General features: G+C 35.6%; 2 protein-coding genes across 8 annotated transcripts in view; one reads left to right on the top strand and one right to left on the bottom strand.

The window, feature by feature from the left end:
- Positions 1–5874, top strand: part of LOC145996313 (uncharacterized) — a 31586-nt gene extending 25712 nt beyond the window's left edge. Inside the window, exons 3-5 of the mRNA XM_083132745.1 lie at positions 716–905; positions 1695–1878; positions 4944–5874. Coding sequence (XP_082988871.1) covers positions 716–905; positions 1695–1878; positions 4944–5473 — 904 coding nt within the window. The 3' untranslated portion in view covers positions 5474–5874. The remainder of the gene's footprint in view (positions 1–715; positions 906–1694; positions 1879–4943) is intronic.
- A 427-nt stretch (positions 5875–6301) lies between these two features.
- Mlf (myeloid leukemia factor) overlaps positions 6302–27661 on the bottom strand; it is an 83687-nt gene continuing 62327 nt past the window's right edge. The window contains exons 6-8 of one of the 7 annotated variants that reach the window (XM_083132197.1): positions 26691–26756; positions 16783–16834; positions 6302–9140 (exon numbers count right to left, since the gene is read on the bottom strand). In XM_083132197.1, the coding sequence (XP_082988323.1) occupies positions 16822–16834; positions 26691–26756 (79 nt within the window). In that variant the 3' untranslated portion in view covers positions 6302–9140; positions 16783–16821. Of the gene's footprint in view, positions 9141–16782; positions 16835–26690; positions 26757–27048; positions 27263–27661 lie in introns of those variants that run through there. The other 6 variants (XM_083132198.1, XM_083132195.1, XM_083132194.1 and 3 more) reach the window with 6 other exon arrangements.

Here is a 27661-nt window from a genome sequence, read left to right as displayed (position 1 = left end):
CCATCACTACACTTTCATCTGTTGTTCAAAGAAAATTATCCCCCTGCCGAAACACGCCTGCTGAAACCCAGTCGGGACAAACAAAATTCTAAATTTGGAAAGGAAAAGGGGGAATAGCCCAGGTATTTGAATTTCCAGGAAACTGCTATGTACTATGTCTGAGACACGTCCACCACTTTTTGATTTTTTTGACTGCGGGAGGTCACTAAATAGAGGGATGTCCGCAAACACCAAAAAAAGTGGAAGGATTACCAACAGGTGCATCATTAGCTTTCGGGACCTCATTGGGGTTATTGTTACAGGAAACCGCATCTGTATGAACAAAGCCTGGTACACTTCGAAGGGAACTAAACAGAAGCAGCGAACTCCTATGGGGATAATTTCACATTACACTTGATTTGCAAAATACTTGACTGTGAGCCTCATCTGCTTACAGATCTTTGTGTCATGCACTTGTTACCAGAAACTTGAGTTTCATTTAACAAATGAAAAAAAGACAATTGGTTTTGGCCGTGCCTCTAGTGACTCAAAAACAATGGTATCGACTAGTATCGGTGCAAAAATATCAACCAATACTTACAGATACCGATACCCCCCTACTTACTATATTATTATGCAAATTCAATTAAAAATGTATATTTTTACATTTTTAAGTAATTGTGAATTTTCATAGCTCATTACCAATAGAGTACAATATGTGTAACATTCTTTCCAGGTTTTATGAAAACTTCCAAGAATGTGGGGAAGGAAACTTGGAACAGTTCTTCCGAAGCTATCATCCTCCAATTTCTGAAGAGCATTACACCTGCGTGGGCCTGAGTTTCGAACTGCTGAGGAGATTAAAGAACTTGGAAACTCAGTTTCCAGGATTAAGTGGTCATCTGTACTTCGTGTCATGTGAGGAGGTATGTATTGTTTAGTAATAATATAATGTCATAATAAATACACGTAAACAAGTTATTTATCCAAGAGACTATTTACAAGTTCTATTTATTTCCGGAGTCCTCCTCCATGGCCATGCGGTGTAGGGCACCTTGTTTTGAACAAAACGGCAGTTTTCTACCTTAAGCAAATTTCAGTATTTTCACTCTGGTAGGCTCTCAAACAAATTACTTTATAAGAATGTATGGTGTTTATTAAAAACGTATGATAAAGATAGATATGTATGTGTGCATAAGTATTTTTCTAAATAGATACACACACACTAATTGAAATGTTATTTTCACTGCAAACATCATTGTTCGAATTCTGAGCCTCCCCTAGCATATGCAACTAGCATATGGAACTACAGCCCCCTCTGAAATTTAAATTTTCAAATGAAAGCAATAAAGAACTCTGGGATGGGGGACAAGGTGGTAAATGGTTCCTAAAATGACTCTCAATGACTATTTTTGTCTTTGAAGAGTTTTAAAAGCAATGTGAAAAATAGTAATTATGAAACATTTTATTGTGCATCTCCCCCTTGAACACAGCACATAATATCCACTTTTAGAATTCCAGCCCCCTCCAGAAAAAAAATCCTGCATATGCTAGCAACTGTCTCGCTCGTAGCTTAGCTACATGAAGATTGGAATAATGGAAGTATTTCAGTAGATTAGGTGTGAGTCCGTGATTAAACCCCCATTTCTTGCAAATAGAGTTTGAGAATTATCTTCGCAACTATAAGTAGCTAAGTAATAGTTATTTTCTTGCAGATGATTGAAGACCTGGAAACATACACTAGTGGAGATCCTCCATTGTTGACAGCAGAAAAGGAACATGTTCTACTTGCACTGAGGCTGAACATAGGTTGTCGCTCAGGGGTGTTGCTTCTCGATCCAGGTTACCACATTGCACGAGTAATCACAGTTATGAAAGATGGGCAATATCCCCATACAGGTACTAGTGCTTATTTTTACTGTTATTCAATAATGTTTTATTTCCAAGCACCAATGTACAAGACTAATTCACTCGAAATACTATGTATACACCAGGAGAAACACACAGAATACCAAAGTTTATGAACAATTAATGTGTGATGAAGTGCTCATACCCAAACAATTTTGGAGCGAATTTACAATACCAGACCCCTCCCCGATTTTTGTAATATTTTGCATACTCACTAATTGAGGTCTACTAATCACGAATTTGAAGTTAAAATTTGGGGGTCATGTGTAGAAATTGCAAAATAAGCGAAATTGAGTGGTCCGCGATCGGAACAGAAGCCCTGGATTTCTCCACGAAAACAATGGTTATTGCAATATTTTAAGTTTTAGAACAAAATTTATATATTCCTGATATTACTACGACCCCCAAATTTTAATTATGCTTCCCTAACACCATGAATGGTTAGTGGGGCTACCCGTGCATGGTTCTATGACCCCAAATTTTAAGGGGCTATCCGTGAATAGTTTGTGGGCAAATTGCGATCACGGACTGATAAAAAATGTTAGTTTTGTAGCACTGTAGTGGCAAAATTTCCTCACTGAAGATGCCATTTTCGTAACCTGCAATTGAACGCTCTATGCACTGTACCTCTAATCAAAGCAGTCCGCATTCCACATGCTCTTCTCCCTCGTGATTGTCACTGTCGTCTTCTTCATTATCCTCGCTGCATTTCTGTTAATTAGCCCACGTCCATCCTCCACCTAAAGATCTGTACAACATTAACAACTTTTTTACTGTTCTCTTCTGCCATTTTTACACGATCCATGCTCTCCAAGTATGAAAGCAACAGTGTGGCAATGCTGTAGACAGCGTTACTGATTGCGAATGTCAATTGTTCATATCAACAAACATGGTTGCCATGCTTGTATGCGGAGAATGATTGCGAAAATTGTGAAGCTTATTTTACAACTTCTACACATTAATGAACAATTTCTACACGTCTCCCCAGATGTTAGCCTCAGATAATTCATTGGGAATACGTATTGGGAGTATAAGAACTAGGATAGTACGGAAGGGTCCGGTATTGTAAATTCTTACCATAATTTTCGTCAAAAGTTTATCCCACAATTAGTTATCGATATGTTCATAACTGAGAAAAAAATTACCATGTTTACACAGGGTGTACCAGAAGTGATGGCATGGCGCAAACTAAAATGGTGAAAAGTACACGATAGTACAAGCAAAAAAGTTTCAGTAAACATGGGGTCGCAAATGAACTGTCTGCTAGATAATTGTGAATGTATGGTTACAATCTGCCACTGACTTGAATGTTTGTACACATCGTACGCTTGTCACTTCACAAGTGACGTGCCTGTTATTCCTTCTGTCCTGTAGAGGACTTACGGTTTGTTTACAATGCCCCCTTTCGGCTGTCTTCAGTTTTAAACAAAGAAACCTTGGAGTGAGCAAGGAAACGAGCGTATGATGTGTACAAATAATCTAGTCAATGGCAGATTGAACCATACATTCACTATTATCTCGCAAACAGTTTGTTTGTGACCCCATGTTTACCGAGCCTTTTTGCTTCTACTATTGTGTACTTTTCACCATCTGGTACACGTGTATGCAGTGGCAGCAATTAGTTGCAGTTGCATTGCCCACCACTTTTCCCCACTTTTGCTAAACCTTATCTACAAATAAATATACTGTTTCCCCCTCACCCTCCAGTTTTGGAACCCAATCTCTGCCGCTGCCTCTATGCATGTATGTATGTATGTATATAGTAACTTTACATTAGTTTGGCTTATTTCATTGTGCTAAGTATAATTGGCAATAACGATATTTGTTGATCAACAAGGACTAAATATCGGAGATTTTTTTCTATACAAAGTCAAACATGTTTAGAACAGCGTGTTATCTTCATTATCCATGAATAGATAGATAGATGTAATTTTCAGTCTAAAATATATCAATTTAAAACTGATTATTAATATACACATGAAACATGCTTTTGTATCCACATACTTATTTAATTCGATAATTTCGGTGACCACTGTCACCTCCACATCGGTACTTGTAGCAGTCCGGCTGCTTCTCAGGCTTATGGTCTGACCTGTTACTTTGAATTAAAGAAATAGGTATGTGAATACGTAAGCATGTATTTGTGAATGTCAATACCTTACGACATCTAAATTCCCATATAAACTGATTATGGTACATACTAGAGTAATGCACTTTCGCTCGCTCAAACTCAATCGAATCTCCCACGCTCGAATATATACAGTAGAATATCAAATATCATTTCAATGTGACAATAATTGTACAAATATATGTGTAAAATTCATGCTGATAGTTTCAGCCCATAAGCATCTATTCATTTTCATATATTGCTATGTATTGGTAAGATAGGCTAAATTACATTTTAACATGGAGATGATGACTATGTTCACTTTAATTTAAATTTTATTGCATCCTTTCACTGCATGAAGTATATTTAAAGGCCTACTACCACAGACAAATTATGGTTGTAAGTGAACTGCTGGGCTTCAAGCGTACACTGATTGTTTGCCTGTTCGAGCGTTATTCACTCGAGTGAAGAAACAGTCGATTCCCTTGGCCATCTAGTGGCATCCGTGCAAACTATTAGACTATCGAGCAAAAAGACCTCAATGCAGCACTAGTACATATACATTCTTTGTGCTACTTTTGGTTAAATGTGACAATGTGGATGAAATAGTAATTTGGTGAAATGTATGGACATTCCCAAAGGAACACCCCATTGACGGGTCAGGAACCTTTGATGGAGCACCCATTATGGTGCAGGCACCTGCTGAAACCACTGCAACACTCCTAAACCTTCCACAAAGATCCTTTGACTACATACATGACGTGACAGGATACACATGAAGGCCAGTGGCCAAATTCTTCAGCTGTGCAAAAGGCTGGCTCACTTTCACTAGACCCACCTTTAGATATTTTCTGTATTTTTTTTTTAATATTTGTGACCATGCCTGTTACGGTAATACAGGCACCAGCAAAGATTATAAATATTAATTGCCGTTAATTCATTTTTCCAGGCTGGTTTATGCAGATGGATGAACCTCAGCGCAGGAAAGAGTACCAGTACCTTCTGGATGCGAGAGAACGATACGTCATGTGGCACATTAAAGAAACTAGAAGCCAACGAACCAACTCGTCTGTAAGCTTGGTTTATGTTGAGCGACCTTTCGTAAGATCAATTGAATTCACCGAGCGGAGGAACCTCATCTACAACTTTAAGAGCTTGCTGTGCCGTGACACGAAGGGTCACTTAGTTGCAGGTCTTTATTTCGCCATTAATTCGCTTTTGAAAGGAAGGTTCACGTTGTTCTACGAAGGTGCTGGTAACCAACAGCAACAATGTAAGATCCCGTTCAGATATTTCTTTGGAGAGGCAACAATAGAGGAGGAAGAGGCCATCGAGATATGCAGCCAGCAACTTGATTACGATCCAGAGGAATTCCGAGCGTTACTCGTGAAGATTGTGACTATCATGGAGGATGAAGCATTTGTTTCCCAATTGCTCGACTTGAACAAGAGAATGGTTCAGATATCAGCTGATAATTAATTCCCCATTCTTAGCACAGTGGCTTTCTGTAACAATGCAGCACCTATGCTATTAACACACACGGTGTAGAAGACAAAAGCACCAGCTATGCACACATTCACTATCATGCAGAATGCACTAACAAACCTAATTATACAAAGTAAACTTTGGTTTGATGACTTTTTTTGTTCAGTTTAGGACTGTACCATTTGATTGTTTTATGAAAATAACTTTTAGATTTTGTTTACTACACTTTTGTAACATTAATATAGATATGATTTTTGTTAATGATGGGCGATGGGTATTTTATTAATGATGGAATTTGTATTATGTTATGCTAAAAAGCAATATTATGTAATTATAATTTTTGATTGCAATGTTGTTGAATTACTTCTTGATTTTAATAAACAGTGCATACAGAATCGATTTTTCCTTCAAAACATCAGTTAGTATGAGGGCTGTTAAAGGTTCAGGAATTTGAAATATATTAAATTCCGGTCCAGGAGAGAAAATCAGCAAGCGTAAATGGGTTCTGGACCGTAAAGAACCATTTTATCTGTAAAGTATTTCAATTCGAGTCGGGAACCTTTTTTTCTGGATGAATTTAAATACAGTCCAGGAACCTTTTTTCCAGATCAGTTTAAATAGGGTCGAAGTTCCGTATTGAAATGAAACAATACGCAACGTGGACCGAATTTAAATTGTGAGAAAAAAAAAAAAAAGGTTCGTCCTGTTGCAGAACCCAATAGAACCCTTTAAATTTCTGAGTTCCTGAAGCTTTAACAACCCTGGTTAGTATAGAAGAAAGATACCAGTAAAGAGTTAAATTTCGAAATAAGAAATACTATATGCAGATTTTGAAATTTTATTGTATTTAAACCAACATACTTTGAAATGAACATCTTACAAAGTCACACAACCACCGTACTTCAGACAAACTATGGACATTACAATTCACACACTGGAAAGAAACATTGTTTAAGAGTAATATCATAAAATGGTAAATATAAAAAGCATGAATCCCATTTTACACATTTATCTTTTCGGTATAGGAAATATGGTAACTGATGCAGGAAAATTTTACTAGTCAAGGACAAGATTATACATATATTCACAATGAAATGTCTGATAAAGAATGCAGTTATTGTGTTCTATTTTTTTTTCAGTCTCCTGTAGTATATACCTTTTACTACTGATAACCACAGGTTATTGTGATATTCTCGATTTTCTTCAATATACACAGAACACTTATTGTAAACTTAGTACATATCAACGAATATTAAAAGAATGATTTGTGTCTGCATCATCTTATGGATTTCAAAAGGATAAGCATGCTTCATACTGATTTCATGAAATGCTTTAAAAGAAAAGCTGCATTTTTATAGTGAACTGTTTGTGGATATAATAATTATCCTTGTAGACGAAAATATTGAGTGTGCTAACACTACACAGCTACTGTCTACTCCTTGATCTGAATATATTATAAATAAATTAATGGTGTCATGTTACACAATCAACAGTTAAGTCTGTCGTGAATGAGGAGTTTGTTAGTAACCGAAGCCATGATATTTCAATGCCTGAGCCTGGGAAATCATGACGATTTGTTTTATTATTATTGAAAAGAATACCTATCAGTTGAAACCTGTTACTATTTTCAGATTAGCAAGCTTGTAAAATTTTCAACTACAAGTTTAAATTACATTATTCACAGTATTAGCAACCAGTGAACTTAGAAACACTAATAACTTTGTAAAATTTAATATGATTTGGCTATTTTTAATATGAATTTGAATCACAAAATTCGAACCGACAAAAATCCCAAAATTAAAGCAAGTAGAAATATTAAATTATTATTAAACCCAATATGTTTACACAAAGCATTCAATAGTATAAAATAGGTTCCAAGTACATATTAAAATTCTACAATTTTCATCAAGAAAACGTAAACAGTATAATCGAAAGAAAATAAGTTTTGCTGCTGAGCAGATTTGTAGACATGTGAAACAATACTAGGACACAGAAAAAAAAAAAAGTGAATCTGCATTAACCACCCTTAGACCAAATGCAATCAACATATTCCCATTTTTTTTAAATAGAAAGAAACTGACAATGTAACAATTCATAATACATACTTAAACTTCTGGAACAATACTTACATGCATGAGAAAAAAATATTTACCTAGCTTACTGCTACAGCTATTGTGTCTACCTAAGTTTGTTTCAAAATGCATTTTTGATGATTGAGCCACTTGCATAATGGCATTACACTGGCCTTTTATGATGAGGTGTTCGTATAGTGATGAAAAATGTTAAGCATACATATTGATTTATGAAAAGCACTAATCTAACAGCTTTTAGTTATACTCACTCAATTCTAATTTAAATGCTTTTTTTCATTATAGAAAAATCATCGCTATACCTGGTTATGACCCCACTATACAGATATATAAGCATACTATCTACTTAACCTTTTAATGTGGAATAAATTTGCTGCAGCTTGTGTGTTTAGAACATAGTAAATAAACACTGTTTTTTAGGTGGTTTACAACACAGTCTGAACCAAATGCAGAAATAAGCACTTATAAATATGAAAAATTATCACAGACCAACAGGTTGTTGCTACAGATGCCCAAGTTCTATTGTCTAGGTTTGTTTTTTCTGTTCTGATCATGGGAATAGCTCAAAAAATTTTAGACCTGAAAAAATATCAGCTGCTGTTTAATATTCATAATTTTGGCTCCATAAAATGTAACATGCAGATAAACTACTGTATTTATTCCTTACTTCTAAAAGAAGTTTTTCATTTGTCTATATGGATAAATACAAAAATGACACTAGTATGAAATCTGACTTTGTCCTCTGGTAAAACTCTCCTGTAATCTGTAACAATCTGGAAAAGATAAAGGAACTACAACAAAATAGTCTGCAGCAATAAAGCATATCTTGTCACTATGAACTAAAAATTGAAATTGAGCACAAGGGAACATTACTTTCTACTTCGGCCTAAGGGAATAACACAATACAAACAAAAAATTGGTGTATAATAAACATTCATGGTTTTCAGATTTTTAAAAAAGAATGAAAGGCTACATAATTTATGTACATTGTTACCTCCAATGAGAAATATGACTTCCTAATATAATTGCCATAAATTTTGTTAACTATACCTTTCTGTTTCATTTTTAAACAAAAAAAAAAGTCCTTACTGAACGAAAACTATGATTTTTGAACAGCTACACTTGCTTTAAACGACAGATCAAAATGTAATTACAAAAAAAAACCCACTTTTTAACTGCAACTGACAACTACTTTCCATGTTCACTCTATGACTACTAATACTCTATGAAATGAATACATTCACGTTCACTTCAAATTACATTTATATAAGACTTGAATGTATAAGTTATCAGTAGCAAAAACTGTAATTCTAGTTTTTGATTACACAAAGAGATAACACATGTGGAAAAAAAAATTGTACAGTTTCAATAACCACTGCATTTGTTTTGCGTTTGCAAGTTCTCTTGTAATACTAACAAGTGTGATTACTCTAACACAGGTTTGGGCAAACTTTACAAGTACATTTTACAATTTTCATATGTTAGTCTCATTGCTAGGTTTTGAGTGTTTTGAAGTCTTGTATCTTTTATCATCATCAGGTTCATGATCGCGTTTTCTAGTCTTCTCGTGGCTGCAAAGAAGAATACTCAAATTACAAATGTTATAAAATGAAAAAGAAAATTACTGATTTCGAACATTATTTATTGAGCTCCCAATAAAATACAATCAAGTGAGTGTATGTGGTAGTGTAAATTACAAAGTCAAACTTAACCTTACTAATTCTCAGTGGCGTATCCTAAAAATTTGACCTGGTTTACCGTAACAATTCTTATTTCTTGCTACACAGTGGAACCTCGATTTTACGTTTTTCAGGGGACTAAGCTGAAAAAACTTAAAATGCAGGAAAATTTTATAAAATTTTGCTATGTTGGGACCATCAAGATTGAATGTATAATGCGGGGACAAATGTAAAATTGCCACTGTATTTGTTTCAGCCCCCCCACCCACACACACTATCTAAATGCATTGGACATGATATAAATAAAACACCATTGAAGGCAAGCAAGTTAAATAAAGAACAGAAGCCCGACAACTTCAAATTTTCAGGAAAGTTCAATATCTTTCATAAAAATTTCCCGTTCACCAAAAATTGCTTCTGGATTTCCCTTCAAGGGAAATTTCTGTTCATGTAGCAACACGGCCTCTGTCAAGTGTGGCTCGGAAACAGAAAGGAACTTCCCCTGCTAAAGTTGTTTCCAGTAATGGAATTGACAATGAAAGGTTGTGTGTTCTTAGCCACCTGCCAATTTGCCATCTCTGCGTACAACCAGGAAGGAAACCTGGTCATCAGAAGGGTGCGATGGAGAATGATCAGTGGCGTACATAAGGCAGACTTTGTTTAAAAGCTTGTTTTAATAGTCTGCACGATATAATGACCAATCTTCCATATATTAAAACGAAATGTATAAAAAATATATGAGAAAAGTTGGTTTACTGGCAGTAAACACTGTAAACATGGAGAATATGCCACTGCTAAATCTCTCAACAAATTTTTATTGGCGTTGTTCTTTATTTTATGGCTCACACAGCCTTTTGCAGTTTCTAGCCAAAGTTGCAGACTTCAGGTTCCATTGTTAATATCTATGTTCCAAACTTTCTTCGAAACACCAATGTCTTCCTGTTCTTATGGTATAACAGTTTTGTGAGGTTATTAATTTAAAGTGTAGTGTGAATCATCGTGGTTGTTTAAATAGTAAACTATAAAAAATCCAAATAACTGCAGTGCGAGGTTCAGATATTAGTGTAGATAAGAATATCGGAAATGGTACCTGTGCATGTTGTAAGTTTTTTATAGTCTCTCTCGGTATCGTTGTCTTAAGGGACATTCAAAAAAATACATGATTAAGTGTTTGATTAGCTTCTCCGCATTGGAAGGAATTTGATGGCACAATCTTTAAACGAGCCAAATGTTGATTTACTAATACAAGACCTGTTTGCATTCTTAATATAAAAACAATTACTGCCCGAGGTAGATTCATGTTTTGGTACCAAGGTCATGATTTCTGACTTGAGCATGCCACTTATAGGATGTGGTATTTATTAGCTCTATTTTGCACCACTCCTCCCACTTTTTTATTTGTCTTACAGCTTAACATATGGCTGTTTCTGACTGGTCTTACACAAGATGGTCATATGAAGGAGGGTCAATTAACATTTGTGAACTAGCATTGGTTGACAACAAATTACATCAAATGGGAGGAATGTGGCTTCATGGGCAATGTAAGTATAAACATAATAGTTAACTCAAGTTTCGTGAAATTTAGTGCTGGTGTTCTTAGCAGCAATATGAGTAACATCTCAATGGAAAAAGTGTTAGCAAGGTGTGAAATTAAGAACATTATGATAGAGAAGATTGAGATTCTCTACAAGTTATTATTTACATTTATTTAAAGTTACAATAATATATTGCAATAGATTTATTATATCACTGTTTATTAGTGGTTGGTTGGGATGGGAAATAAAAAATCCACAAGTTTAGGATGAGAAATGTTGACCACTTCTGGACTAACTTGGAGATTTTTTTTGGTGGGGCCTGGTCCCAATAGCGTAAAATTCTTGAATTCTACACACTATTTCTCCATGAAGTGGTGTGTTTTTTTTGCATTTCTAGAATGAACATTGCCACTGAGAATTGAGAGTTTTTAAGAAATAGGAATTTGAAATTTTCCAAAGTCGTGATCACAATGAGAATTTCACCCAATCATCTCTCGGCCTTGCATGCTAATCCTGTTTATTCTTTCAGATTCTATTAGTTTTAATAGTCCTATTTACACAGTAACTTACTTTCTATTATTGATTGAGATCCAACAATTAAAATTCATCTCAGAATTTTTTTTCTTGCTAACTGCAAAAACTTTTCAGAGTTACATTGGAAGCACTTCATATTCAAAGTTTTCAGATAAACAAAATTCTATGAACAATTTGCATGATCAAATTATGGGTTCTGTCCCCCCCCCCTTTCCCTTTCGTTTCCAGGATGTCAACTAGAAATCATGAAACATTGTGTGTGTGTGTTTGTTTTGTAGTATATCCAGGTGTATTTTTTTTTCTTTTTAATATATTGGCCACAAGCAGGGGTAGGTGGCACCAGCATCTGGAATAGAGTGTAGCTGGGGTGTCAGCTTATCACAAGAATTGTAATGTGTTTTTAATCACAAAAAATACTTCGGCATTTATGTATTTTCACCGCAATATCTCCTTATGCCACATACTGGGTACAGAGTATGCTCTTACCTGGTGATGTCTAAGAATAAAACTGAAACACAGCACAAAGTACATACACCGAACCCAATTTTTACAGGTTTCTCAGCAGCATTATTAAGGGAGTGGGGGGGGATGGGGGGTTAAATAAGGGAAGTAATACAAGGTAAAAAGAAGCTGACACAATGACAATATATTCACATATATTAAGATAAGGTAAAGTTCTCTGGGTGCTTGCACCATGCCAAGAAGGCACATAAGGGGGATGTATTCAAATGTACAAATACACTGCATATAATTTACAAGCGCAACATACACCTATGAACAAATATTAACTACTATGAACAACATATAAATCCTGATTCTAATACAGGAGACAATGTAATAAGAAATGTAAATACCATACAATAATCACAAAACTAACAAGGTTCTTCCAACTTGAAAGGTTTATCAGTTACAGAACAAAATCAAGAACAATCCTGCTCACCTGACAAAGAATCCTCTTCTAATGCAAATTTTAGATAAGCACATCACTACTACACAATTTTATTTTCTCTCTGAAAATTACAACTGTTTCCTGAACCAGACAGTGTACTTTGTTCGTGTATTGTCACTTGTTAAACCAAACTATCTATGTGGACAGCTAACATGCTGAGGCTATATTTATTGAAAAGTTATAAAAATTGTGGCACAACCATGAATCAAACCTGTCTCTAGATGGTCAAATTACATTTAAGTTGTAAAAATTGTTGTGAAGGCTTCGGTTAGTTCGATATTTCAGAGGACACAATGCCAGACCTAAGTGTGAGTGCTCGTTGAGCCATAATTTTCAAAATTCTTCCTCGAGTTATAATCTTTGTGGGACATTTCTTCTGAATAATATCTGAAACAATAGGTGTTGCATCATTGACAGTTACTGCAAGTAATCTCTATCCCCTCTAATTCTGCAATTTTCTATGGTGTACAATTTGTTAACACTACACCACACGGGAGGCTCTTTAAGACATTTGAAAAAGACAGTATGGATACAAAGAATTTTCCATACAATAAAAACAATTCAATTCTGTTAACTAATTCCTGTTCTAGTTTATAGACAATCATTTAAACATGTTTCTGATGTAATGTGTTGCGAGAATACACAACATTTATTTGTAGGTAGAAGAATACTGCACTGTAAACAACACAATCTTTCATTATGTTTCGGTGCACGAAGTTTTATTGTAGGAAAAAGTCAAAATGAACAAGTCAGAACTGGTGGAGTAATGGCACAGATTGCAGAGATTCAGGTTTCAGTACCAAGCTAAAAAAAGGTATAAGAGGACAAAGAGGAATTCAATGGCTGCTATCTGTTATTGAGCACCATTTTGTTATGGTATTAACACTAAAAAAGTGTGCTACTGTTCACTTTAAATAAACAGATCACTCATGGTATGCACTGACTGATTAATTGGTACTTAAAGAGCATTGGAATATCACTAGTCAGTATAATTGCAATTATTTACTAATATTTAACAGTTTCTTTTTAAAAGACAAAAAATAGGGTTGATATGCCACTGAAAATATCTTTGAAATTGTGCAAAATGAACAATTTTCATTGATTTGATACTAACATTGTGTGACGAAAACTGGATATCTCCATCGTGGTACACTAATTTACTATAACCCTTAGCGCAATAGAATGTGATGTAAGGGCCGGATTTACTATAAACGTTTACACAGCATATTAACATTTATAAATATTCTAAACAAGTATTGGTAGCGATCAAGGAGACTACCAGCATTGGTAACAAAGACCCATCAAATGTAAAAATTTTTAGTGGAACATCATCAATGGTGGAAAAAGAATATCAACCCATGCCAACTATTCACATACACTTTTATTCTCAAATCCCAACAACTATTAGGTGTTGAAATATTTCCGCACAACTACATATAAATTCTTTAAATTTAATACAATTGATTGATTGAGTTAGTGTTTTACGTCCACTTTATGCACAGGTAGGCTAATCGGGACTGGTCCTACAGCTTAAAGTGGGATCCGAACCACTATGTGCCTCCACCGGGTATCGAACCCGAGGCACCTTTAATACAACTTAAGAATTAATAGATTCTGAACTTATTTCCTCCAGGCTATGTACAACTGTTCTCATTAAGAGGCAAAGGGCTTATGTGGTTATTGATACAAAAGAATGAAAAATCAAGAAAAATTAATACATTGAACATGCATCCAAGCAGAACATGCTACCATAATAGACAAAGTAGTTTGGTAAATATTACTTAAATGTCAAGGAAGAAGTGTTATTTTGAGGATACAAGCAGAGTAAAAAAATTGTATTATTCAATACAGTTTACCATTGTGTAATTTGAGTTGTCTATCAATAAGACTGCAGTATGAGTGTGTTCCTTTCCTCCAGCTGAACCATAACTACCCTTTTATAAGTGTACATGATAATTGAATGCACAGTTAGCTAATTCTGATAAAACAGTCTGGGTTTCCATTGGCTAAGCCACTGCAACAATAATGTATTAAAGAAGTCGACACAATTGGTCACATGAGTGTGTTTCCTACATCTGATTGTCATTCCAATCAATTACTCAAACAAGGTTATTCTTTCGCATTTTTCTGGGATTTTTGTATTTGATATTGCTTTTCTGCCTCTTTGGACTGTCAAGTTAAGGCTCAGATGACACCAGCGAAGTAGTTTCAAAATTTCGTCTCCTTTCGAAAAATCAATGTGACATTCCAAAATCTGAGAAATTACATCTGCTTAGAATTTCTTCTAGAGCATCCATGTGGTTTGATTGTACTGTTTTCCAGATATTCACAACAGTATCAGGGCTACATAAGCCTGTTAAAATATTACAAATATCTAAGACAACAGCACAAGTGAATCAGAAGATTCACATGAATGCTCTAGAATGAATTCTAAGTAGGTGTAATTTTTTGGATTTCGCCATATCATATTGGATTTTTGAAATGATAGGAAATTTCAAAAACTGATCACTAGCATTGGCCAAAGGCCCAGAATTAGAAGATATTGATGAAGGGACACACACAATGCCCAGATTGGGACTCAAACCTACAAAATTTGGTGGCAAGATTGCGAATTGATTACTTAATATGCTCAGCAACAGAAGCAGCTACCAGAAATAAACAAGACTCAAGTATAGCATATTAATCGGGAAGATTTTCTATTTTGGATATTTAATGTAGTTTTAGACTTATTAAAATCATGATGATGATTAAATTAGAGAGAACAAACACAATTAAATGTTCATGACCTACCCACGGCTCAAATCTGGATCCCTTGAGTTTAGGATGGTTATTAGCAGTCTAGAGAAAAGCAATACAATTAACTGGAATATTTAAACATGAGTTTTTCAAACATTTTTGTAGCGAGTGCAAATGTGAAAAATCCAAGATGTATATACACACTATCTTTCAACTGTGAAATTAAAGTTAGGCAAATTTCTTACCTTTTGTTTATGCCACATGGACACTTTTTTATTTTCATATCTCATATATGAAGAAATATAGGAAAATATGTATAAATGTACGAGGTCTGTTAGAAAAGTAATAAGACTGGCAACACTGTGCATGAACCGGCAATGCTGCTGCCTCCACCTTCACACGACAGTTAGGTTAATGCTTGCCGTTTACTCAGTACAAGTTTCAACTTGCTACAGTTGCTACACGATTGTTGAGAGCGTCTGAAGAGAAGTTGTGAGGTGCATTACGAAAATGGACTGGCAAAAGTTTGAGCAACGTTGTGCCATCAAATTTTGTGTGAAGCTTGGCGAATCCGCTACTGTGACTTATGAAAAGTTACAAAGGGCTTATGGAGAACATGCACTATCCAGGGCACAAGTCCTTTTTAGAAGGCCAAGAACAAGTGGTGGACGAACCTCGTGCAGGAAGACCTTAACCTCAAAAACGGATGACAATGTGGAAAGAGTGAAAGAATGAAGTCTCTTGTGAGGTCAGATCGTCGATTAACGGTGAGAATGATCAGTAGTGAGTTAAATTTGAATGTGTTTACCGTCCATCAAATTTCAACACAAGATTTGGACATGAGAAAAGTGTGCGCCAAGATTGTTCCAATGCACCATGTCACAGCAGTCTCCATCAATGAATTTTTGGCAAAAAAAACAACAACATTCCTGTGGTTCCTCAGCCCCTTATTTGCCAGATCTCAGTCCCTGTGACCTTTTTTTTTATTCCCCTTGCTCAAAAACCACTCGAAAGGGTGCCATTGTGATACCTTGGATAACATGCAGAAGAGCGTAACCGATGAGCTGAAGCCTTCCAGCACTGCTATGAACAATGGAAACAACGCCTCCATCACTGCGTAGCTGCCCAAGGGAATTATTTTGAAGGGGTTAACCTTGATTTGTAAAAAGAATAAAATTCATTGTTTACATAAATCAGTCATTACTTTTCTAACAGACCTCGTACGACCATTCAAATGAATATACCACAGTGCTTTTTAATAGCTCTCGTGGTGATTAAACTTGCATGATTATCACTTAAGAGTATGTTAAGTTCCTGAGCAGTTATGTTCAAAATTTGAATTACTTCTTTCAGCGTTTTAATCTATTTAATACTATGCGAAGTATTTCTATTGGTAGACCAACAGTGATGAAAATTGAAGAAAATAATGATATGTAAATCTCCAAAACTACTTGATACCCAGAGTTTAGTGTGTTTAATGTGTAGGAGTAGTGAACATAATCTACTTCACACAAATTCTTGCAGTTTAATGCTTTTCAAGGACATTACATGCAAAAAATAATAAAATTGAAGTTTGTACAATACACAAAGCAGCAAGAAAATATTAGAGCACATGCCAAAATGTTGAAAGTGAGCTTTTAAAGATAAAACAATAGAACTATAAATATTCTCAAATAAAAAAAAATATTTAGCATTTACCCCAAAGCAAAAAGCACCACATAAATCTATTCTTGGCCCAGTTCCTAGAAAGAAAGCTAACTTATCACCTCTCCCCACTTACCTAATTCTACTCATCCCGAATACTTAATGTTCAATACAATTAAAACCTGTACCTGAAACAGAAAACAATGAATCACTGTGAAATCTATTACCTGATCATTCTCTTCCAAGTTTTTTCCGGTTTCCCCCGGTTATTAACAGAAAATAATGTATAGGAAGTCAAAGTTAATATTATTTAGTAATGTAACAGATTGAAAAAGCTCATGTGTCATTTTGAAAAGGCATTCAGTAGCTGTAATAGCAATTAACCAATTTATGTTAAAATAGTAAATTTCATAATGCATACGAGGGCAGTTCATAAAGTTTGTGCTTTTGACGGAAGGAAAATAAAGACATGATTGACAGTTTGAATGTTTATTAATTAATCTCTCTTGTGGTGGTCCAGTTGGCACGGCATCTGACTCTCACACAGGAGACTTGGGTTCAACTCCCAGGGTGGGTGGTCAGAAAAATTCCGATCTTGTGCCTCCTTAAGGTGGTCCTGGGGTTCACCCAGCAAATTACTGCATTTATATCTTCCCTACTCCAATGTTAGGTTGTGTTTGTTTACCTAGCATGCTTGCAATCATGGCAGCTCCATCTCATAATATGCATTTACAAGACATTAGTGAAACTCATGTGCACCAGAAGCTATCAGTGCTCCCTAGTGGTGCAGCTCATTGGCTACGGTATTTGCAGGAATCTTGCACCTTTCACATCTATACCATTTCCATTACCCATGGTGTAACAGCCTTCGAGCACCAGGGCCGGCCGGCTGGCCGGCCTGCCTACCTACCTACCTACCTACAGCCAGCCTCACCCCTACATGCCTCAGTAGAGGAAGGTCCCCCAGTCATTGTCGTAGGTTTCCATTACCAGGCAATGCCACTCATTCATAGCTCGCCAATTTCCTCACAATAGTGGGTGGCCACAGGTTCCATACACTGGCTAATATCTCAGGAGAAAAGTTATGCTCTCCCCCAGGAGACTCAAACCAGCATGCCTATAGCCTGAGCCCAAAGCAAAACATTTTACACCGCATGGCCATGGTGCGGGACATTTCCATTTATGATGACCTGGATTTTCCCTGCAACATATCTTCCGTTATTTTCAACCATGCTTTAACCTACTTTAATGTCTTGCTGAGAAGCAGTTTCCGTCTTGCAGTGAAAGAATACAGTTTGATCCGAAAATTTAAAATTAAAAAGTCACAACGTGTACCTTAATGTTAAAAGCTATGAAGTTATTTCCAAGGCAGAATACTTTCTTTTTTCCCACAGCCAAAAATATGCACTTCTAGAACTGTCTTCGTAGGATGATAAGACTAATACCAGTGCAAACAGTCAATTAAGTCTCCTTTCTACTTCCACCTAAAGGTATGAACTTCATCCTCTCCCTCACACAATCTTCTCTAAATGAATTTCAAGCAAAATAAAACACAACCATAGGTTGCTTGATGGCAATACATCACATAAAAAAGGTGCAAATGAGTTGAATTACAAAAGCAACAAACATATGCATAATCAAATTGAAAACTGTAAATACATTCAATCATGTCACAAATAGGATCTATATATGGTTACTCTATTTGTCTCAGGTGATGTCAAAAATGGTATCTTTACCAAAGGTCATAGCAGCTGATTCTTGCCATTCACTTTCCTTCACTTTTCTTACACCAATGAGCCATTACATTATGACCACCTACCTAATGAACTACCATATTACGTCCGCAGTCCCATGCGCAACAGTGTTTGATGAAAAGTGTGCTGTGAAACATTGTCCTAGTCACCACTATTGCACCTGTGGGCAATTTCTTGCACTGTGGCCGTGTGGACACTCACAACAATGCGCAACAGCCTCCGCTGGCCTCTGGCATCAATGAGCCACTGTCGACACATGGCTGGACGACGTGTCGTTGTTTGCCCATCGTTGCACCACTTTTGATACGTGGTCACAACAGCAGCATGAGAGCAGCCAACAAGCAAAGCCGTTTCAGAGATGCTGGTACCAAGGTACCCTGCCATCACAATTGGACCTCTATCAAACTGGGAAGAGATCGGCAACTTTTCCCATTCTGATGCCGGAGACACTACTAAGAGTGAGCCTGTAGACTTCCCCAATATATACCATGCTGCCAGCATGTCACGTGTTACTCTCCGTGTTCTAGGGACTCTTAATGTTCCCAGGTCAGGCTGGTCATAATGTAATGGCTCATTGGTGTATTTGATCACCAATCTTCTATCCACTGAAAATTCTACAGCTATACATACATCCATATTTTTCAATTCAATAATGTTATATATATATTTTCAATGTTTCATTTTACCTTCAGCAATAACCAACACATTTCAATTTAAAATAAACTCAGCATACCACCAGCCTGTTTATAATATTGGGATTAAGATTAGCATCTCAAATTGTACAAGTTACAACTTCAAGGTTTTCAATTATACCTTAGCCCTGGGCCAACACTATCGTTTACAAAATTCCTCCCTTTAATAAAAAGCCACACCAGCATATTGAATTCTTAAAAATTAGATCTGTTAGTATGTAGAGCACTAGGGAGAATCTCTGTTTTTATTATATTTGCTAATGTGTATACGCTCACAATAGTTCAAAGATTCACCCACATATTTCAGGGATTGGTTCAGGAATGCAAGTCCTTCTACAGGGTGTCCAAAAAGTCATGCAACTGAGACACCAAACGTATGTACATTTTGTACAAAAGCTGAGAGACACATGAAACTTACACTGGGTATTAACTTTCTCTATGTGGATATTATTTAAACATCAAACTAAGGTGACTAAGGTGTAAGAAACTTTCTGTAGTTTCTGAAGTAAAAACAAATATGGATAAAAAAGGATAAAAGACAGCTGTGGAGTCGCTTCAATAATTTTCGATGTGTATCAATGGTCTGTGTGGGTATTTATCGAATTGATAATTTTTTACACATTTTATGTATTAGACAATTTATGGGGTTAATTATGGCATATTCATAAAAATAATGTTTTCTTTAAAATTACGAGGTGTACTGGCAGCATTGGTCATGTCAGAGGACAATACTGGGTGTGTCCGATATCTGGCTATGTTATTCAGTCAATACCCAGATGAAAGAAAAGGGTTGAAATTTACGATACAAAAACTCGCCTACCAATCTTTTGGTATGATAAATTTCAATGATTGAATAATATAGCCAGGTGTCAGGATGTATGTTTTCATGGATTTGCTATTGTTATTAATATTATTATCCTTTACAGGTTTAGAATTGTCTGTCTATGATTTGGAACAGTGTGAAATGTTTGCTTTCAATTAGAATGCAATCATGAAATCAAAGGACACCAATTCCTGAACTGGCACTGAAACATGTGGCTCAACATTTATGGCATCATAGACAACAGAAATTCAAGTGAAGGTTATGTATGATTGATCTACAAGAAACTCTCAACAATCCAAGTTTCCAGAATATGTATTGTTGTGGTTTTTCATAATAATACATTTAAAAAAATAAAGTAATACTGAAGCAGGCCAAAGCTCAAGAACCTTAAGGATGCTTGGCAAACAAAAATGTTAAGAACAAGCATTATATGGTTATTATATTGCACCAATACTCTTGTTCCAGGAATCTGTAGAACAAGTGAACAAAAAGGCACCATGGCTGCATCTACCAGCATGCACTGCTTCGCTCTACCCACTCGCTTTCTGCCCTTGTCTACTGTTATGCACGGTGTTACTCCACAGATTCCTGGTACAGACCATAGAGCAAAGAAGTAGGGACATTTTTATGGTAAAAAGACAGTCCTATTGTATATGAAGACAAGTTACCGATAGTATTTTGGCTAAAACATAATAATTAGAGCTCTTGCATTATGTACAGTGGTCATGGATTCAATCCCCCAATAGATACAGTGGAACCCAAATTTTATGTTCCCGGATTTTACAATTTCCCACATTTTAAGGATTTCTTTTGTTCTCCTTCCTCGACTGAAAAACGTAAGATCGAAGTTCCACTGTATGCAATTTTGGTGTTGACCATCAAAATGAGAGCAACTGGTGAGCTGCTTCGAACCATGTAAATTTAAGATAGAACCCCAGCAAAGATGTTATGCAATAAAATAAATATTAAAGGTCCACAGCATTTAATGGTTGCGATGTCTGTCTGAAAATCTTAATATCCTTGGATTCAACCCTAGACTAGCCAAGAAGGTTTGGCAGCTATTGGTGACAGTGTGTCTAGGAGATGCAGGTTAAAATTTGTTGTCGAAGTCACTTTTGGGCAAGATACAGGTAAGTCAGTCGCAATGCAAGATAATTGCACAAAGCATACAAACAAAATAAAAAAGGTTTCAAGAATTCAAAAATGCTTCAATACTGAAAAATATATGAGGTTCTCTAAATGTAAGAAATATAGGCCCCAGTGGTTCAAATCACACTTTAACCAGTACATCCAATCCCAATTAGCCTATCTGTGCATAAAGTGAAGTTAAAAAGTCCTCCTCAAAATACATTGGGATAAATATTTCCTGACCCTATTTTGCAAAAGTTTTAGTTAATAACTCATGTGAAGATCCGTTTACACTCTGAACGTAAAAAGAAATTCATTACCTAATATTACACAGGTAATTTTCCAATACCGCATTTTGACAGTACTTAAATGCATTTACATCTTATAATATGAAGATCTACATCATCCCCTCAACAAAGGAAATTGTTATCACACTCCCCCTCTACAAATCCTCTTGGACACGGATAATTAACAGAAATGGTAAGATGAACAACCATCACAAAAGGATAATGTTTATTCAGTGTATTTCATGTACTAGCCTTGTGTATTTTTGTCATACATTCTGTAGTTCCTTTATAAAGTTCTCGAAGGCACTTATATTTTCACAAACTCTTCCCTCATTTAAACCAATGCTTTCCAAACATCTCCAAAGGTGGATATATTTTCATACAATTATGCATAGGTGTATATAGCATCAAGTGCTTAGTGTGGATACTAGAGTACTGTATGGAACCACTTTCAACTCGCACGTACTCGCTGAAGCGTTTACAATGGAATATCACTTTACGTGACAATAATTGTACACACACATATATGTAAAATATCTGTCCTGGCAGTTTCAGCCCACAGTCATATTTTTCATTTTCTCATATGTCATTGTGTAGTCTAAACTACATTTTAATATGGAGATAATGACTATGTTTATGTAAGTTTCAATTTCACTGCATCTTTCACCTCACGATCCGTATTTGAGGTTGTATGTGTACTGCTGGGCTTCGAGCGAATACTGCTCATTTTGCCTGTTCAAGTCTTATTCGCTCAAGCAAAGAAGCTCTCAATTCAGTACACTATCTAGCGTCATCCATGCAAACTATTTGACACTCACACAAAAATCTCTTCCTGCAGCACACTAGCGGATACAGATGTGTATGTAGACACATTTCAGTCTTTTTCCATATACCTTACTTTTAACCACAAAATTTAATAATAAATAGATATAATCCTCACACCCACCCTAGGCTCACTTTTAGGGCATTACTTTATGAAAGATGCCACAGAAAGGTTTTGCATGCTATATGTACACTCCTGTTTAGATGTAGTGGCATATACATACTTCAACTGTTCAACTTTATTAAAATGTACCATTTATGTGAACAGAAGTGTACAAGGGAGCATTAGAATCATTCTGACAAGAAGATTTAAGAAATTTAATTTGTGTGGGTGTGTTTCTTATAACAATAATTATAAAAAGTACTCTCTTATCTGCAAAATTAATTTATTAGAGTTCTATTGATTTCAGTGGCATTGGGCACAAAACTTTGATAAATCTGTGTTGTGATAAGTATATTAATTCCTACAATGTGCTTCATTTAAAATAATAATTCCACTTCACATGAAATCACCAGCCAGACTAACTACTCAGAGTGAAAAGTCTTAAATGAACAAGTTCAAGCATGCACATAAAAGCAATTATATGCTCTAAATTCTACAAATGTTACTCCAGTCACACAATAAATGCTTTTACGATTCCGGAAATTACTGTTTGAAAATCATGTGCATGTGTGTGGGTTGCACTGGAAAAATCTGTGCCTGGTTGCTTCGCACAAGCTCAACGGTGCTAAGCGTAGATGGTGCCTAAGAATTACTTGTACGGCTGGCATTTGAAACAAACTGAAGCTTACACTTACATATTACAAATTCTTCATCTTCTCATTTTTTTGAACTTTGTTTCAATTTCCGGGCATTATAATAGTGTCTGATGTAATCAATAAAAACACATGCATGGTTACAACGAATTTTAAAAAAAATGATCTGATGAAAAGTAATTATTGCATGTAAAATGTAAATATATGGATCTTTTCAATTCATAGTTTCATGAAACATGTATAATGGTTTCACGTTTCAGCTGCAACATACAAAAAGCTTTGCATAGGTTCACTCATGGGAACTAGACTGGGACAGGACCCACCATCCGAAGTTGGAACAGTGAAAACATATAATAATTAATACAAGGGAATAATAATTGCTTTTGAGATGGTTGGTAATGTACGTACTGTTTGCTTTCTGTAATATCTTTCTCCTGATTTGCAGTTGTTACAGATACACACATTTTTTGTTATGTAGAAATTTCAGCGAAAATGAAGGCTTAATAATGGACTCGAACCCAGATCTCTGGCATTGCTCTACCTACCAACTGAGATACCAAGCCAGCCCTGGTTTTGATTTACTTTTTACTGTAGTTTTTTTACCTGTGCAGAATTGTCTCTTGTCAGTCCTACTGAAACGGGATCTGTTGCCTTTGAAACAATTATGACATTCGCAGTGGCTTGTTTCTCATAGAGTTGTGAATTACCTTACGATTTTGGACACAATGAAAAATCAGGCCAAACCAGGGCTGGCTTGGTAGGTCGGTTGTAGGGATGGAAAAAAAAACTGATAATGGATACCTGGATTTCAAATTATGCGATATCCATTTTGTATGCAATAGATAATCCAGATCTTGGAAAAATTTGGATATCCGGATAATTTAGATAATTCAGATAACCAGTTAATCCAAACATCCAGATAATTTGAACATCTGGATAGTACAGATTTGATGAAGGATTTGAAAAAATCTGTACAGTGGAATATGAACATGGCAAATAAAAGAATATGTGGATAGCTTGTAAAACGGACAAACGATAAAAATGTCTGGATAATGCACACATCGATATCTGGATAATCTGAACATCCAGACATTTGAAATCCGGATCGAAAATTATCCGATATTCGGATAAAATTTTATCCAGATTTGGCCATCCCTAGTCAGTTTGGTAGAACAATGGTACAGCATGCCAGATACCCAGGTTCGAGTCCTGCTTGAGCCTGCCTTTTCTTTGCTGAAATTTCTAGTGCCTCTCCTGTGTGTGTGTCAAATCGTAAAGCAATACACTTTTTGATGTTTCAGGCACCACTTGATCGAAATTAAAAATGAAGGTGTATAAATAATGATGAATACACGGCTTTTGTTTCACAGTCACCCAGTGGCCACTTGCACCAGAGAACCTAGCATCACCTCTAGTTTCAGAACACACATTCTCTTCATTGGACAGTTATTTCAAAATTAGAGTTTATCAAGATCATAGTTCTAATCTCTAATCGAAATGTAATCTTGATTATCTGTTACAAATAAATGTCTGATGTAGAGTGAGTGTATACTTCTTGGTAACAACTGCATAGTCAGCAAAAAATAATTGTGGGATATACACAAAGATTGTTTACACCTTCACCATTTAACAATAGGGCTAATGAATACTAAGGTGATTCATGTGATACACTAACTCAAATTTATAATTGTATCCAGTTCACTTCAGAACTGGTGGTAAATATATCTTATTTCAATTCTGTCCATACTTGACACAGCATGTCCTCATCAACAATGGAATGGCATTGCTATTCTCCTTTTTATGTCATTGATATCATTCACAAAAGTTTAGTACACTTTGTTTTTGTTGTACAGTCACAGACACTTCTGGGATGTAATGATTTCATCTAAAGTCAATCGGGTTGTTACATCACAGAAATTTGTTTGTTTTGTTTGAGTTAAGTCCACTTTATGCACAGTAAGGCTAATCGGGACTGGACCTACAGTTTAAAGTGGGATCCAAACCAATATGTTCCTCCACCGGGTATCAAACCCGGGACCCCTTGATTGCAAGGCAATGACGTTACCACTGCACCATCGGGGAGGCCCTGACAACACAGAAGTGTCGTCCGCGACTTTACCCCACAATAAAGTTCAGGGCACATTGTCAGTAACCTAGAAGGCCACTGGGTCATCTCTGACAAACTAATGTCGTATACAAATATTAGATGTACAGCCAGGATAATATTTGTTGAAGTATTATTAAAACACAACATTTCTATAATTGATATTACTTTTGGCAGGCCACATAATTATAAAAATTGAGGGCAATACATGATGCAACTATTTTTACCCTCCCCAGGATAGGGTGAAAGTTGGAATTTAATCGCATTTTATTATTAAGTCCCTAACAACAGTTTGGCTAATGATGGCAATAATAAGGATGAGTGATGATGATAGTAAATAGTAAAAGGTGTTTTTTTTAAGAGTGATAGAACTTTCGATAGGGATAGCTGTCATTTGTTTTGTTTTGATGACATCATGTTTTGTCATTTCATATCAGTCAGCATTGGCAAATGATCATGGAAAGAGTGACGCCGGAACAACATTTACAAATTGTGGAAATATATTTCCAATATCAATGTTCTGTTCGCCAAACGTATAGAGCACTTCGGAAATATCGTTGCTGTCAGTGAATTGGTCTCACAAGATCATGGGACCTAACGCCACTGGATTATTTTCTTTGGGATATCTAAAGTCTCTGGTATATGCTGATAAACCAGCAACAATTGACGCTTTGAAAGACAACATAACTCGTGTTATTAACGACATACGTCCCCAATTACTTGAAAAAGTGGTACAAAATTGGACTGATCGAATCCGGTTCATCAAAGCTAGTCGTGGTGGACATATGCCAGAAATTATTTTCGAAAAGTAAATGTCAGAAAGTTATCTTTCAAATAAAAACACAATTGGCTTCAAACTTATTTTTTTATGTGTTTTATTTCAATTCAAAGTTCTATCACTCTAAAAAAACACCCTATATAATGAAATTGATGAAGGGACACTCAAAGAACATTCATGACCAGGCCAGGATTCGAACTCTGGACGCCTGGTATTGTCCTAACTACTCTGCCATGGAGGTCAGCCAAGTACATCAATGAAAAGTCCCATTTGTTTGTTTGAGTTTTAAGTCTACGTTTATGCACAGATAGGTTAATTGGAACTGGACCTACAGTTTAAAGTGGGATCTGAACCACTATGTGCTGGGTATTGAACCCGGGATCCCTTGATTACAAGGCAATGACACACAAATCCTATTATTAAATGGTAAAGGTGTAAACAGCATTTATGTGCATCTGTATACTTGTGTTTCTATTCAGTTAGAATACATGCGCAGGTAAAAATTAAAAAATCCATTTAATTTGTTAGGTCGGTTGTTTACATTGTTCAGGAGAACTGTATCTGCATTAAATATTTGTGCCATTTCAGTGTTTTGAGCTAAAGCTGAAGCGTGCATGAAAACCGAATTATATTGTTCAATTCAGGCCTTGAAATTAATCCATTTGTTTTTCCATGCGTTGGTTACTGACGATATACAATAATTCAAACAGTTAGTATTGCACAACACACATGAAGGTTAGGCTATGATGGTAAAGCTATTTGTGTAATCAAAAGCATGGAATCATTATAACTGTTAAATCTGTAAGCAGTGCACATATAAGCAAGCTTCCAGAAGTTTTGGCTTTTGAAAAATGATCACGCCGTTAGTTTGTTTTTCCAAAATAACAAAATTTACCTTACCTAGGTAACGCAAGCATTGGTCTTGGGCTTCTATGCATATGGTCCCTAAGTCTGGACCTCACGCTACTAACAAAACAAAAGTATATACAAGTAGTTGTATTATTTTTACTTTCTTTCACACTAGACAAATTTACGGCTTATAGAAGTATTTTATAACTGAAAGTAGACCCATCTTTTACTCTATAGACAGAATTTCATTTTACTGTCCAGTATACTATGTAAAGTCAGATAATTTTTGCATTTCAAGTCAACTTTCCTAAATTGATCAATGAAACGTCTCAGAATAACATAACCTTTATTTAACATCATTAATATTTCTCACTAAGAGAATATACATTCTGATTATTTGCTTAGAGTTCTGAATTTAGCCAATCCATGACTCTATAAATTAAACTGTAATCCAACGTCAAATATAAAGTACACTAAATTTTTCAGGTTAATCTGTGGAAACAATTTTGAAGTTCACACCCAATTGAAGATTCACTTGCATAATTTTGCTGAATCACATGAACACAGTGCTTCAGAGTTTTCCATGCTAATGAGTTGCATTGGTATGTGGTGATTTTTTACCTCTGACAAAGAAAGTAAGGAAAATAAATATTTAAATTTAATTAAAAGAATATGGATTTTATTTTTATGTTTGTTGCAGTATGCGGTGTTCACATTAGTATGTTTGTGTGCGTTTCTTATCTATCTTCATCATTGACATAAGAAATATGCAAGGAGAAATAACTAAAAATAAGATAGTCCTGATAAACTGTAAAATATCAACAGTCTTTCTTTATTTAAATTCATCAGGTTGATGTTTCCTTTTCTCTAAAAAGCTTTTGTCAAAGCATTTGTAATAATTTAAGCAGTAAAATCTATGTGAAAAACACATTGTAAAACATTTTAGCCTGATAAATGCTCTGTATGCAGACATGATTGCTTATTTTTATCTGTACTGAACTGAGTTTTAGTAAAAACAGGTA

Source organism: Lepisma saccharinum, chromosome 12 (assembly GCF_977018435.1).
Source record: "Lepisma saccharinum chromosome 12, izLepSacc3.1, whole genome shotgun sequence".
Classification (NCBI taxonomy): domain Eukaryota; kingdom Metazoa; phylum Arthropoda; class Insecta; order Zygentoma; family Lepismatidae; genus Lepisma; species Lepisma saccharinum.
This window is presented reverse-complemented; position numbering and strand designations above follow the sequence as displayed.